The following is a 13,706-nucleotide window of genomic DNA, read 5'->3' as shown; positions in this document are numbered from 1 at the left end:
AAAGCGCATATTACAGAAGCAGCATCGTACGTGAGGATCGGAAGGAGAGTGAACGATTGTAAGCCAATGAAACGCTCTCATCGCTCTCTTATCTTGAACTGTGTTTCTCCGCAGAAAGCTAGTGCAAAATGCCAGCGCCCAGAGTGTTAAGGCCGGGGTACATTGTCCGTACTCGCTAGTGTAATTTCACCAGATTTTCACCAGCACATCTGGTGGCGGCTGGCGGAAGCTTTTTTGGTAATCGAGGGAATGGTCGTACTGGATCTAGAATTTAAGTATTTTTTTCTTCGTTTTTTGGTGCAAAAAATAGCCAAATGCATGCCTAAAAGCTGTATCTGCCAAGCTTTCCCGTAGTCCAGTGTAGGTAAAAAACATGGAAAATAATAAAATATTGTTTGAAACAGCACAGAATTTGATGGAAAATTGCTTCGGTCAGCCGCCGCCAGACGCGCTAGTGAAAATCGAAATTACACTAGCGATTACGATCAATGTTCCCGGCCCTTTAGGTAAAGTTAACAAAAACTCAAAGTCGACTCCGATCCTAGTCCCAAAATTTAGACCCCGAAGGGTCCGATTACCATTATCCAGAGTCGTTCGGAGTTGTCAGAAATCGACCAGAGTCGTCCTATGTCGAAATCGGAATCGTCCGGAGTTCGGATGGGACAGCATCCTTGCACCAGCCGTCTCCGGCCCCGACACTGACCTACACCGACTATCTCCGGCCTCGTCATTCACCAACCTAGGCAGATTCTGACTCCCGTCGACTCCAAACAACTTCGACTCCGGGTGGTACTAGTAGTTCCGATTTTGCAGGAGATCGATCGGAGTCGTGGTTGCGCTCCAGAGAGCACATTACTACTGCACACACGCTATTAAATCATTCGTGACTCGTTCATTGCCAATATCTTAAGGCGTATATTGCCCACAATTCAACGTCTGCAAGCTAACTAATGTTGATCTGATGTGCTTTCATTTTAGAAAATCAACTCGCGCCCCGTACAAGACGATCTGGACCGGATGCTCTACACCAGCGAGTACGGTATGGTCAACGTGAAGCTGGAGCCGAGCGCGAAACGGATGCGCAGTTAGTCAATTAAACGCGAAACCATGTCCACCTTCAGCGGTGGCACTGGCTGAAGTAGTGCGGCCCGGCCGGTGGATGGTGCCGATTTGAAGCATTCCGTTTTGTGTAGCGTCGCTGTAGCCAGCTTTCACTGTGTTTGTGCTGTAGTGCATTTACGGACATACGGTTTCACGCGACCGCGCAGTCAGTCGCGAAGCGCCTACGACTTTTGTATAGAGGACCGTTTCCCGAGATTTGATTGTAAGCCATTCCTACATCCCATGTATGTTTAATTTAGCCGTTCAGAGGGGGGAAACGTGACCACATTTATGGGCGCCAGTTTACGGTTCGGCTCGATCGTCCGTTTGGGTCCGTAGATCGTGATCGAAACGGCATTAAAAAACTAGCGGGTTTCACTTATTCCGATAAAGATAGAAATTATTTATTATTTATTTTGACCGCCCTCCGGTAATCCTTTCCACGCGGAAATGACCCAACTGGAGGGTACGACTCTAGAAGAAAGCAGAGAGCGAGAGCAGGGCTTTGCGTTCCGTTACGGTTTATTTTCTTTTTCCCTCATACCATTCTCAAGCACAAATGTAAGGAAAAATACAGAACAAATAGTAGCGCAGGGGGTGCGTGAGTGCGTGGGGCATGGGGGGTCATATTTATATAAGTGCACGCGCACCGTACCGGCATGTACCGAAATGAAACGAGCTATAGAGACACGTATCTGCCCGAACTGGGCTGGTGAGAAATGGAATTGAATGTAAGTTAGTTCTACTTGTTACTACTATACATAGCGTGTGTGCGTGTTATTTTCTGCCATACCACTCGTGGCGATGGTTTATTCATCGCTTCCGGGAAAGGGGAGGAGAGGAGGTGGGTGGGAATATTGTTGGACCGTTTTTTTTAACAAAAGCCACGACAACAAACAAACTAAACTGACAAAAGAAATGGGTTTTCAGATCGCGAAAGAGAGTATAGATGTATATTTATTGGCCAACCAACCGTCCGGGAAGGTTTGGTGGTTTTGCTGCTTCTGGGTCCCAATTTTTAGTCTTTAGAAGTAACCAAGAAGAAAAGGTAGATCAAAGCTTAACTATGCAACTATAGTTTGTAAAGCGATAAAGGGACGAAAGCGATTCAACCTGTTCGATGGATTATATTAAATATGTATGTGCCTGTCTCGTGATCATCAGCAGAGAGAACAAAGCGAAACCCCGTAAAGAAAAGAAAAACAGATAAATTGTAGAGTAATGTTGCAAAACTCCAAATCATTTATAAAGGGAACAGGTGAAGAAAGATATCCTCCCTACGGGCGTAAATGGCAGCGCAGAATAAATTACGCCGTTTGCCGCTATTACTGGGGTAAGGATCAATTTTAAAACCATTCAAAGTCGAAAAGGCGTTACCGTTTTTGCATTAACATAGACGTACGATGTGTGTGTGTGTGTGTGTGCGTGTGTGCGATGATCTCGGCTTACAAATCAAACAGTCCGCACGCGCATGCCAAGGGAGGGAAGGGAAATATTTCGTTTTAACGAACGTCGCATTCTGGGTCGTCCGCATCCTGCGCCCTGCCCTGGAGCACGCGCACCGGAATCGATACCATCTAGTCGCGAATGTCAACCAAATACGAATGATTAAAACAACTGAGCTGCTGGTACACGCTTGCGCTGAGTCATAGGTGTGTAAGTGTAATTTACCAAAAATAAATCTGAAATGGTTTAACCTCTGGCTTAAGAAAAACGTATAACATGGGCAAAGTGGGAACATAGTTTGGTGGTAAAATATTTACGAATTCAAAGGGACAACCACGACCGTTTGATGTCCGAAGTGTAGGGGAGAAGACATGCAATGTGCAATTTTTGTTTTGCAATTAACTGACGAGTGCACGGAGCAAATAACAAAAGCATAAAGAATGGAAAAAGTCAAAATTTACAACAAAAAAAGATAGATATAAAAACAGAAACAGAACTGGACCGCTTATCCGATCGTTCTCTCCGCTCAGGTGCAACGTACGGGTGCACGTGGGGAAGGAGTATCGTGTTGGGAGAACGAAATAACGATTGTAAATTTTTTAAATCATTGCAAACAAACAAACTGGAACAAAACAAACAAAAACACAAACAAACGGATGTGTATTGCCGCTGAGGATGCCGAATGATGATTCCTTTGAAACTATTTGAGTGAAATAAATAAATAATTACCAACACGTGTAAATTATGTGTTTTCATTTGTAAAATCGTGTCAATTCCGCACGGACAGAGAGAAATATTTACCATCTCAGGGTCGTATCATCTCTTTTATGTTACTTTATGTATCATTCTCCCTACCATTATTCAATCTTGGAGGAAAGAGACCGGACCAAAAGAACTTTTTGATGCTGCTATTCTCACCGAAATGTTCAAAGTGATCAGTTTTTTTTTTTTAATTTCACTATCACACATTTTCCTGTTTATTGATTAACAAGGGCATATCGAGTAAGGTTAAAATCGTATTTTCAGATTGTCACTAATTAATCAAGCATGTATATTTCGTACCGGCTTGATTTACATCCATTACATTTGTTTTTTTTTTTTTTATTCCGAATTTCTCCCCTTCCGCAATTGGGATTTTTTTGCTTACAGAGCATAAGTACCACCACGTACTCGAATAGACGTTATCCATAAAAATGTTTCGAACCAAAAATTCGATCCAATTCACGCGCTTCACCGTCCAAATCGAAGGACAGCAGATTTAAAATATCAACACTTTGTTACATGTTATTAAACACAACGTTACATTCGTCACGCGATGGTGGTGGTGTGCCGCCCTCGCAAGCTTACATGTTAAAACAAACCCTTACATGTCTTATCGGGGGGTTTTGTGTTTGCTTCACCCATTTCGTTCTGATTTCGTTTTACAAGAGCAAGTAGGCGCTGGAACGAATGCGTGCTTTTGCGCTCAAACCAAACCCCCCCCATTTCAACCAACCCAAACACACCAGAGGGGCCCTTTATACATTGTGCAACTCATTAACCCGACCCATTGCTTCTCTTATCAGTCGACTGTGCATGTGCGATGCTCATTTCTTTCCGCCTTTTTTTGCATTTTTAAATATGTAACTGTCGAACCGTGTCACACAATCAGCACCACATACACACACACACAAACACAAACATATCCCGATCACACCTTCGCCAGCAGATGGACCGTGTTGGCGTGGCGCCGCAGCGTCGCCTTATGCTTGAACTGTGACCAACAGTCCGGACACTGGTAGGGAAAGTCCTTCGCGTGAATCCGTATGTGGTCCGCCCACTGGTCCCGCTCCGGGAAGCTTTCGCTGCACACCCGGCACCGGTACTTGCTGAACGCGAAGCAGCTGCGGCTTCGCATGTGCCGTGCCAGGGACGGGGCGTGCTGGAACTGGGCCAAACAGTTCGGACAGTGGTGCTGCCGGCCGGCCACATGCGTCCGCTTGCCGTGCTCGGCTAGTTCGGCCACCGTGCGGAACGATTTCGGGCAGTACCGGCATCGATTGCTCCGCTCACCGGTGGTTTTGCTCGCGCTGGAGACGATCGACGGCTTCGGTTGCTTCGCTGCTGGTAGTGGTGGTGTTGTTGTTGTTGGGCATGGAACAACCACGGTCGTCGTTTCGCGCTTGGCGGGCGCTTCATTGCCACTGCCACTGCTGTCGTCGTCACCGTTGGCAACGACCGTCGTCACTTGGATGAGATCATTCACCTTGTTGCTGCGCACGCGAAAGTGGTAGAAATCCTGCACCGCCTGCAGACACCGGCGACAGATGGCACATGCCGCGTCCACCGTGCAGGAGAGCTAAAAATAACACACACCATATTAGCGCTTGGATGGCCGAAAAGGGCCCACAAAGTTCAGCATGTGTGTGTGTCTGTATTGAACCGCGACTGTGGCTGAGCGTCAAGGTGAACTGGCCTGCCTCGCAGTGAGTCGAAGCGTCACCTTCGACGCGTACGAGGAAGTGTTGCCGCATATATACAACTACCTTTATGTTGGTGCATTCGTAAATCTTCTCTACCAGCTCAGTCGAGGAGCTGCTGTCCGTGTGGCCATCATTATGCAGGGGCTTTTCCGTCGCAAACACTCCCAAAAGGCTTTCCTTGCCGAGGCATAGGCGGCAGTACGTTTCCGGTCCTGCGGTGGGACTGTGGGAAAAAAGGGAAGATTACAAAAAAAGGCAATTGCAAAACATTAGAATCTTAAACACATATTTCCATGCTTCCCCTATGACTCACATTTTCATCGTCGTCAGCAGCTCCATGATGGTTGGATGTTGGATGAAAAGATGAACGCTTCTCTTTCCCCTTCGACACAATGCAAATCTTTGAAGAGACGCTGCGCTGCCAGAACCCGACCGAGAGCCGCTGCTGTGCACTTGTAATTGTGTATTTCACAACTTGCGCTGGTTTGCTGCCGCCACTGCACTGCACTCTTGTCGCCCTCATTTTCGCTGTGGCAACGCGCGCGCTTTGTTTAACAACAACCCGGCCTTCTACGATTGGTACCAGCGGCGGACACTACACAGCACACACACACACACGCACACATGCCCCCTTCAATCAGCTGGTGCGCCTGGGGTACGGTAGTGTTCGTATCAGCAAAACACTTTTGACAGCTGACTACACACAGAGAGCGCGAGAGCTGGCTGGCTGGCTGCTATTTGTTTGTTGTTTTATGTGGTTTCAGTTTTGCGCAACAACCGTGCCAAGGGTTTTTTTTTTGCACACGATGAGCGAACAACGGCGACGCGTTTTGGATCTTTACAAGCGGGTAACAACACTCTAGAGTGCGGGCCCAGTGCTGTGGGTGGCAACAATAGAGTAACATTATGCGCTTCTCTTTCTTCCCATCCAATCCCATCCCTCAGCTGCAGTACATGGGCCGCGAGTATCCGGGTGGGCCGGAAAAGTTCCGCCAGCGGTGCTACAACGCGTTCAAGCGGCAGAGCACCGAAACCGATCCGGAAAAGATCGAGAAAGCGATCGGGCTGGGCGAGTACGTCGTGAAGGAGATAGAAGCACTGTACAGTCTGCGGAAGTATCGAGCGATGAAGCGACGATATTACGACGAAAAGTGAGGGCAGACGCTGCGCCATACGCTTGGAGATCGTGCCGCCGTCGCCGCTGATGTTGCTGCTGTTGATAACAAATTGAGAGATTATTGGTATGACCTTAGGAAGGCGGGGTCCGAGGTTTGGGCGGCAACAGTTTTGCGAAGGTGGAAGCTTGACCGTAGTCCTTACAACAGGAAGCGATGTAAATAGTCGTTAGTGGGGTACAATACCTTCAACAAACGGGTTTATGACAAAAGTTTATGGTTCCCTTTTTCTACCGCAGTAACTAATTCAGTTTTTGTTGTAAATTTAGCAGCAAACTACAAATAAAAACAGTAAAATGTAACTTTGCTGTCTAAATTGATGCCTATAACCATTGGTTTAAAACGCTAATTAACTTAATGGTATTAGTATAGTTAAGTTTATAGGCTTTATTAGGTAACAACGTTAATTAATCCCCGCCTGCATAGTGTCTTTAACATCCTGTTGTTTATTGACAAAATAATCTTTCGAAAAACAGGCATTGATACTAAATGAGAACCCTGCTGAGAAAATGAGAAACTTCAGCTAGTCGTAGCTTGTAAGCAAGTTGTGTACCAACTTCTGTGCAATTACATAAAGGCCGCTTTAGACCTTGCGTAAAAGTGAACGTGAATTTTTGGTTTTTTACTACGTTATTGAATTACAAAAATATGGCTTATCATACACCAAAAGAAAGGATATTAAATTCCCCAACTATTTAGTCTGTAAAACATAATTAAATACTTAATTAAATACATTTCCTTGTTATTCCCCGCTGGCCATTAATATTTCACCGTGAACAAAGCGGGGAATCACAAGGAGATGAATTTTGTTTATTAATTCAATATGTTTTATAGTCTAAATAGTTGTAAAATTGAATATCCTTTCTTTTGGTGTGCGATAAGCCATATTCTGATTAATATTTAATGAAATATAACAGAAAAATTCAAAATTTCACATCAATTTCACTACAGGCGGTCCCCGAGATACACGGTACCTCTTATAGGCGGATTCAGAGATACGCGGTTTCCTAAATTTGACAGTTCTTTGAGCAAATTGTACTGATTTGACACATCATCCTATTGTAAAATGCCAAATAATTTCTGTTTTGATCGGATGTTAAAAACTATTTCAAAAGGCTTGAAACTGTTATTTCATTCAGAATCATATCAAATAATTGATTATGTGGCTAAAACCACCCCTTAGTTGCAAATTTACACGAAAATTAGTGATATTTTGGCTAGAACTCACGAGATTCGTCTTACGCGGAAATTCGAGATACGCGGTTTTTTGCGGCCGTTTTCGGTCCCCATTAACCGTGTAGCTCGGGGACCGCCTGTTGAGCTATAATGAGGGCTAAACACAGTTCATTCTAACTGCACAAAAAATCAGTGTGTAGTAAAACAAAATTAGTTAAGTGTTTATATTTTAAAAAGAAGAACTGCTCCAAAATGTTGTGCTGAACTTCTTTTTTTATAAGTAAGTATCTATGTGCAAGATGAAATCAATAATAGATTGTCCAAACAGTTTTCAGTTTACTGATCTGCTACTTCAAATTGAACAGATAAAGATTGTTATCTAACTTATCTAACATAATACAAAAAATACGAGTACTGCCACAAGTTTACATTTTTTTAAAAGATTTTATTCGTCATCCTTACAGCAATATGTTGAACGTTTGTAATGTATTTGATTGTTGATAAAACAAAAAGAATTTACATGGGCCTATCGCTATACTTAAAATTATTCATATACACACAATTTATGATATTGGTGTACCAGCGTCACTCTCTTATTCACACACACACACACACACACACACACACACACATCTCATTCATTCAGTGCCTTAAGCTTATTTTCAACAATACATTTATCTTATTATAAGATAAAGTAAGCGGAAGATTAAAAATGGTTACAAACTATCTATGTTTGTGGTATGTCTTCTCTTTCTTCTGAAACATCGACTTAAGGACTATTAGCACTCCCTTTAGGGGCTCTCTATTCCCTCACATAAGATAAAGATTAATATGATGTATCATGCTAACGGCAGATTGCAGAGTGTATAATAATACTAATGAGCAGTACAACGAAAATAATAACACACCCAGGTAGGCAATGTGAATTCTCCCAAGAACTTAAACAGCTGCCTAAGTCATAGAGAGCCGGTATAATAATAATAATAATTGTTATTATTATTCGTGTCTAATGTCCTGGATTGATCTATACGATATCAGCTCTGGCCCCTTCAAGGCCGAACAGGATCCATTCCCATCCCAATAAGTCTATGTAGTCAGTAGAAGTCAACATGACCGTGTAGGTCGTTAATAAGAAAAAGAAGATTCTAAGCGTGTTGTTTAGATTGGAAAGTTGGCAGTATTAACTGATGAAATTTCCATGATGGTTATTTACTTTAATTTAATTTGATTACGGACATTTTAAGAAACATTACAGAGAATTTAATTGATGGAAACAATAAAGCAAATGTACTAAGTTTGTCCAAAAATTAACATTAAATTTTAGATTTTAAATTTTTAACATCATAGAATTAGCTTCAATCATCATTTAAAAAAAACTATTACTTCAGTAAAATCAATATTTTTAAATTCTAAACTTATCCCTAAAATCTTAACATTAACCTGCTTTTACCATTTACCATTCTTTTTACTTTTTTTGTAAATAAATGGAACTCGCAATGTGCCATCACAAAAAATGTGCAATTTTTCCATTCACTACTTACCCAATTCCAATGGTAGAAGAATTACGGACTAATCGTCCGAAATCGCGCGTCCGATACACCAACAAAACAACTTGCATTGTGCACTACTGAATTCATACGATTCTACTAATCCATCTCCTCGGGGATAATTCACGCCAATCGCGAACCCATCGGAACCTTTCGGCGAACGCTTCTTTGCCGAAGCTGGCGAGAGTGCTTCCGTAGCCGATATTGCTGCTTCTGCAGTTGCTCGAAATGTTGCTGAAAGCTCACCCCAGTCTCGCTCGTATCGTTACTTACACGTTTTGCTGGATTTTGTTGCTCGGCTTGTTGCCGGTGCTTTTGGGGCTGCTTAAGAAGGAATTCATCTTCATTTTCGAGCGAAACAAGATCCTCTTCGGTCAATTCGGCCAACGCAAGCATGCTGTGTTTGGAATTAACCTTCGCGGATGCGTAATAATCAGGAACCTACAACAAAGAACAGACTCTTTAGTTTGTGCGCATGGTAATGCGTACAGTGGCCGTGGCTTCTTACCTCCAAATTGAAATTGACTTGATGACCGCCTTCTTCCTCCTCATTATCTATTACCAATTCCGGCATTTTGATGATTGAACGATCTGCATCAAAATGGATTGTTTCGTGCTTGGGCTCGATGATCTCCATACCATCGTCATCCCCTTCCTCTTCCAGTTCTAGGTATTCTTCTTCAGTCTCATTTGCAACTATTTGACCGGGTTCGATCATCGGCAGCTGAATGGTTTGCCGATTCTCGGTGGACCACCTCGGCATCTCCTCTTCATTATCATCATCATCATCATCCTTCAATCCAGCATCCAGCGTGGCGATGATGTACCTTTCCGCATCGTCGTCGAGCGTTTCACGCTCGGGCTCGATGAACTCCACATCATCGTCCTCTTCCCCGATATCTTCGTCGAGATCGTCCTCCAGGTCGATATGATCGTATAGCACTGAGCCGTGCTTCATCTCGCCCCGCTCGAGCGCCGTCAGATATTCGGGATGTGCCATCGCTCGGTGAATGATGTCCGGCTTCCTGCGGAACCACTGCTTCACTGCCTCGTCCAGCTTTGCCTGCTTGTCCGGTTTGATCATCCAAAAGAAGCACTTGCGATAGGCTCCGGACGATAGCGGTTTTTCGATCTTCTTGAAACACTTGCTGAGTGACAGATTGTGCCGAAGGGAGTTTTTCCACCCGCTCGGCGCTGTCCTGAAGTATGGGAAGTGTTCGCAAACAAAGCTGTAGATGTCGGGCACGGGCAACAAGCCGGAGTGTGAGTTTTTCAGGGCCAACCCGATTAGGCACGAGTAGGAGTATGGAGGTCTGGGGAATGTTTTTAAATCCTTATCTACGACTTCGACAGGTTCACGCATGACTGGTGTTTCCTGTGGTTCCATGGATTGCTTGGCTGGCTGCACCGGCGGGGCGACTGGGGCCGGAATTGGGGGATCGTCGGGCGTTATGTAGTCCACACTTTCGCTTTCTATCTGTTCTTGATCGATGTGCTCGATAATTAAAGTGCCATTGCTAGTTTCTCGTCTACCAATGCAAAACAGCTTGTGGTGCTGTCTTAGCGATCGAGCATGATGAAACTTTGCCAAACAGTTTGCGCATTGATACTGGTTGCCGATCGCTACTTCTGTCAGTGTAACGGGTACACTTTCGACCTTATCGGTAGCGATTGTCATCTTTTGAATAAGCTCATTCACCTTGTTGCTGCGCACACGAAAGTGGTAAAAATCCTGCACCGCCAGCAAACAACGGCCGCAAATGGCACATCCCGCATCTGCCGTGGAGTTGAGCTGAAAGTAACGTACAGCGCACACGGTGATTTGTTAGAGAAACGCATCAACAGGGAGAGTGAGAATCTAGGCGAAGACTTCCATCGCAGTGCGTCGAAGGGAAACATATACGCTACCTGTATGTTGGTGCATTCGTAAATTTTCTCAACCAGCTCGGACGAATTGTTGCTAATCCATTCATTTTTATCTGGAGCTTGCATAGAAAATATTTGCCTGAGACCACACCTGCTTAGACACAGACGGCAGTAAGTTCCTGGACCTTCGGAGGGACTGTGAAGAGAGGTCACAGATAGCATTAGTGAGGGACCAAGTTGCTGCTGTACGTTTGAAACTAGATATGGCCCTTCTCTTGTAATACTCACACCTCCATCGTTATTACTAAGTTCATCGCGTTTTTTCGAATCCAGATGAATGCTTATGCCTGCACAAACCACTACCTGCACTGCTGATGCTGCTTCTGCCTTTGATTTGCTGATGCTACACCTCTACCTCCTCTCCTCCTTTCTCGAACCGGATTGTATTTTAATGTAATCTGCTATGGCTGATAATTCTTGTGCTTTATCACCACACATTTAAAGTTACACCGTTCTTTTGGGGGGTTTTTACTACTCGAGTAATTTCCATCTCTAGTGATGCTGTGTGGTGGTGCTTCATTCGCTTGCTTTTTGTGAAGTGTGTGTTGTGTGTTTATGTTTTGACAGATACGAGGCCTGTTGCCGTTACGCGCGTAACGCTTATGATGTCCCAAGCCGCATTTGGGATGTACAGGTAAAACCCGCCGTACGCGAATGTTTTATATTTGGCCACAAAATACCGCGTATCTTGAATTTCCACGTAAGTCGAAGGTCGTGACTCTCAGCCAAACTATAACTAATTTTTGTATAATTTTGCAAAGGGGATGGTTTTAGGCCGCTGGCAGACACACCGCAAAATCACCGTAGCAATAAAGTTAGACAATCGAAAAACCACGCTTGTTATTGTAAACAAACAAACAAAAAGTTTCCTCATGTGTTTTGTTGCTTATGACCCAAGTGCCACAAATCCACTAAACGACCACTAAACGGGTTCTAAACGACTCAAGCTTTCTACCTAAATAGAATGTAGAAAGACTTCGTTTAGCAGACGGTGAACGACTGATGCATTCTAAAAATAGCAAAACAAAGTTAGAAAGTTATGTAGGTTACCGGAAAGTTAGAAGGCATTATAGGTCATGATTAAATGAAGCTTGTCTAAACACATTGTAAGAAAAGAACAGCCATATAATGACGAGTTATAATGCGCCATCTATTGAGCAAACCAGTGAAGCTATGGAGCTTTCACTTTTTCTATGGATATTTGATTTTTAAGTCGTTTAAGCTTAATCCACACTGTGGCGCTTGGGGAGAATAACAGAAATACTTAAGTTTAAATTTTGTGAAATTGATGTTTGGCACTGCACAAGCTTGCTAACATCAATTTCGTTAGGACTTCGCTCGCCGACGCATGGACCGAAATCGGCCGACCGAAAAAAAGAACGTTACAATGCGTTACATTTCATCTGTCAATTTTTTCGTTACGGTCTCTACTGTCAACGGCAACTTTTCCGGCCTGACATATCGATACATTTTACAGCAGGCGGATTTCCGTGGCCGCGAAATTCTGGTCAGTGTAGTTTCGGCCTTAAAGAGATTTCACTGTACAGGTATTCACCGATATACGCCATACACAATATATGCGATTTCGGAATGCGCGATTTTCTGAATTTGACAGTTCTTTAAGCAATTTGTACTGATTTGACACATCAAACGTCAAATGCAAAATAAACTCCCATTTGATCGAATTTTAAAAACGATTTTAAAATGTACAAAATTGTAATCTTCAATTGAAATCAGATCAAACTACTAATTTGGTGGATAAAACCTGCCACTTTGAGCAAAATTATATGAAAATTTGCTATAATTTGACTGAAAACAACGAAATTCAACTTATGCTATAATATTCAAGATACACTATTGCCCCCGGTCAGCGTTAACAGTGTATATCGGGGAATACCTGTAGTTGTATCGTTCAGTGAGCCGAAAGTCGTGGTTCTCCTGTAATTTACTCTGGCGATACGAAAATTGAAAGCAATCTGTACCTGATTGTATTTAACGTTTCCTGTTTTTAAATTAATCTAAAAACCCAAGCAATTGTTCTAAAAACTAAAACAAGATGCTACAAAATTAGGAAATTGAACGTAAGCAAAATAATTTCAAAAATAACATATAAATAGCAAAACAAAAACATTACAGCAACGGGTTCCATTTTTTTCAACAGAAATCTTTTATTGTTTTTTTAGTATTCTTTCGTGTTTTTTAATATTTTTTTTTCTTTCTTAGCTTCTCTTTCCATCCTTCCGCTCTCTTAATTACTTAAAAAAGTACATTATTTTTGATACAAAAATTTAAGATAAAAATGCTTCCCTCCCTTCAAATACTGTACAAAATTTAAACTTACGATTCTATGTGTTTGACAAAACATGATTTTTCTCCACTATCTAAACGCTCCTTTTCCCTCAACCGCACTCACTCAATCCTCTTTCATTCGTTCGCCTCTTTCATCCTACACTTTTCGCATTTTCATTGTCTCCTTTATCTTACTGTTCAAAAGGTAAGGTATGAATGTAAAACTAAAAATGCTCACGACCAGTGAGAGCGAGAGCCAGTTAGCTCTCACTTTACCTTATTTGTGTTTCCGTTTATCTTTTGCTTAACATCACATCGTACTTCCACACCTTTTTGTACACTCGCATGTCTGTTTGAAGAAGAGAGTAGAGCTCTCGTAAAGTTATGATGTGTTATCATCTGGTGTGTAACTAAAAACGAAATGTTTACGATACCAACGAAGAGCTGTGGCGGCATTCAGTTAAAAGATCGTACAACTTCCACCTACTCATAGGGATTGAGTTAGTGATAGCGTTTCGATGGCTGTATTATGCTACATATTTTTAAAACATCCTTTCTTAAACACTATCTCCTCCACTCCCTTT

General features: G+C 42.8%; 4 protein-coding genes across 12 annotated transcripts in view; 2 read left to right on the top strand and 2 right to left on the bottom strand.

Moving 5' to 3' along the window:
- The window catches only part of LOC121603658 (DNA-binding protein RFX2), a 33,245-nt gene extending 29,966 nt beyond the window's left edge, over positions 1-3,279 (top strand). For all 9 annotated transcript variants that reach the window (XM_041932723.1, XM_041932724.1, XM_041932729.1 and 6 more), the window contains one exon: positions 979-3,279. In XM_041932723.1, coding sequence (XP_041788657.1) covers positions 979-1,089 — 111 coding nt within the window. In that variant the 3' untranslated portion in view covers positions 1,090-3,279. The remainder of the gene's footprint in view (positions 1-978) is intronic.
- An 861-nt stretch (positions 3,280-4,140) lies between these two features.
- LOC121603660 (zinc finger protein Xfin-like) lies at positions 4,141-5,416 on the bottom strand. Its single transcript, XM_041932734.1, has 3 exons — positions 5,323-5,416; positions 5,073-5,232; positions 4,141-4,885 (listed from the first exon to the last, which is right to left on the bottom strand). The coding sequence occupies exons 1-3, from the start codon at positions 5,346-5,348 to the stop codon at positions 4,238-4,240; spliced, it is 834 nt and encodes a 277-aa protein (XP_041788668.1). The 5' UTR covers positions 5,349-5,416; the 3' UTR covers positions 4,141-4,237.
- On the top strand, positions 5,402-6,486 carry LOC121603661. Its single transcript, XM_041932735.1, has 2 exons — positions 5,402-5,857; positions 5,955-6,486. Exons 1-2 carry the CDS (start codon positions 5,402-5,404, stop codon positions 6,162-6,164), a joined length of 666 nt encoding a protein of 221 aa, XP_041788669.1. The 3' UTR covers positions 6,165-6,486.
- A 1,233-nt stretch (positions 6,487-7,719) lies between these two features.
- Positions 7,720-11,378, bottom strand: LOC121603659. The gene is made up of 4 exons (XM_041932733.1): positions 11,062-11,378; positions 10,816-10,969; positions 9,416-10,699; positions 7,720-9,348 (listed from the first exon to the last, which is right to left on the bottom strand). The coding sequence occupies exons 1-4, from the start codon at positions 11,085-11,087 to the stop codon at positions 9,031-9,033; spliced, it is 1,782 nt and encodes a 593-aa protein (XP_041788667.1). The 5' UTR covers positions 11,088-11,378; the 3' UTR covers positions 7,720-9,030.
- Between the last annotated feature and the right edge of the window lie 2,328 nt (positions 11,379-13,706).

This window comes from Anopheles merus, chromosome 2R (assembly GCF_017562075.2).
Source record: "Anopheles merus strain MAF chromosome 2R, AmerM5.1, whole genome shotgun sequence".
Lineage (NCBI taxonomy): Eukaryota > Metazoa > Arthropoda > Insecta > Diptera > Culicidae > Anopheles > Anopheles merus.
The sequence above is the reverse complement of the archived record's forward strand: the minus strand, read 5'-3'. Positions and strand labels throughout refer to the sequence as shown.

Excerpts from the sequence above, each read along its gene's own strand:
- LOC121603661 (XM_041932735.1), top strand. The coding sequence starts at position 5,402 with ATGCAAATCTTTGAAGAGACGCTGCGCTGCCAGAACCCGACCGAGAGC. Across the intron at positions 5,858-5,954 it reads TTTTGGATCTTTACAAGCGG|CTGCAGTACATGGGCCGCGA; the intron begins GTAACAACACTC and ends CCCATCCCTCAG.
- LOC121603660 (XM_041932734.1), bottom strand. The coding sequence starts at position 5,348 with ATGGAGCTGCTGACGACGATGAAAAT. Across the intron at positions 5,233-5,322 it reads CTGCTGACGACGATGAAAAT|TCCCACCGCAGGACCGGAAA; the intron begins GTGAGTCATAGG and ends TTTTTCCCACAG. Across the intron at positions 4,886-5,072 it reads ACGAATGCACCAACATAAAG|CTCTCCTGCACGGTGGACGC; the intron begins GTAGTTGTATAT and ends TGTTATTTTTAG.
- LOC121603659 (XM_041932733.1), bottom strand. The coding sequence starts at position 11,087 with ATGAACTTAGTAATAACGATGGAGGT. Across the intron at positions 10,700-10,815 it reads ACGAATGCACCAACATACAG|CTCAACTCCACGGCAGATGC; the intron begins GTAGCGTATATG and ends CGTTACTTTCAG. Across the intron at positions 9,349-9,415 it reads AAGTCAATTTCAATTTGGAG|GTTCCTGATTATTACGCATC; the intron begins GTAAGAAGCCAC and ends TCTTTGTTGTAG.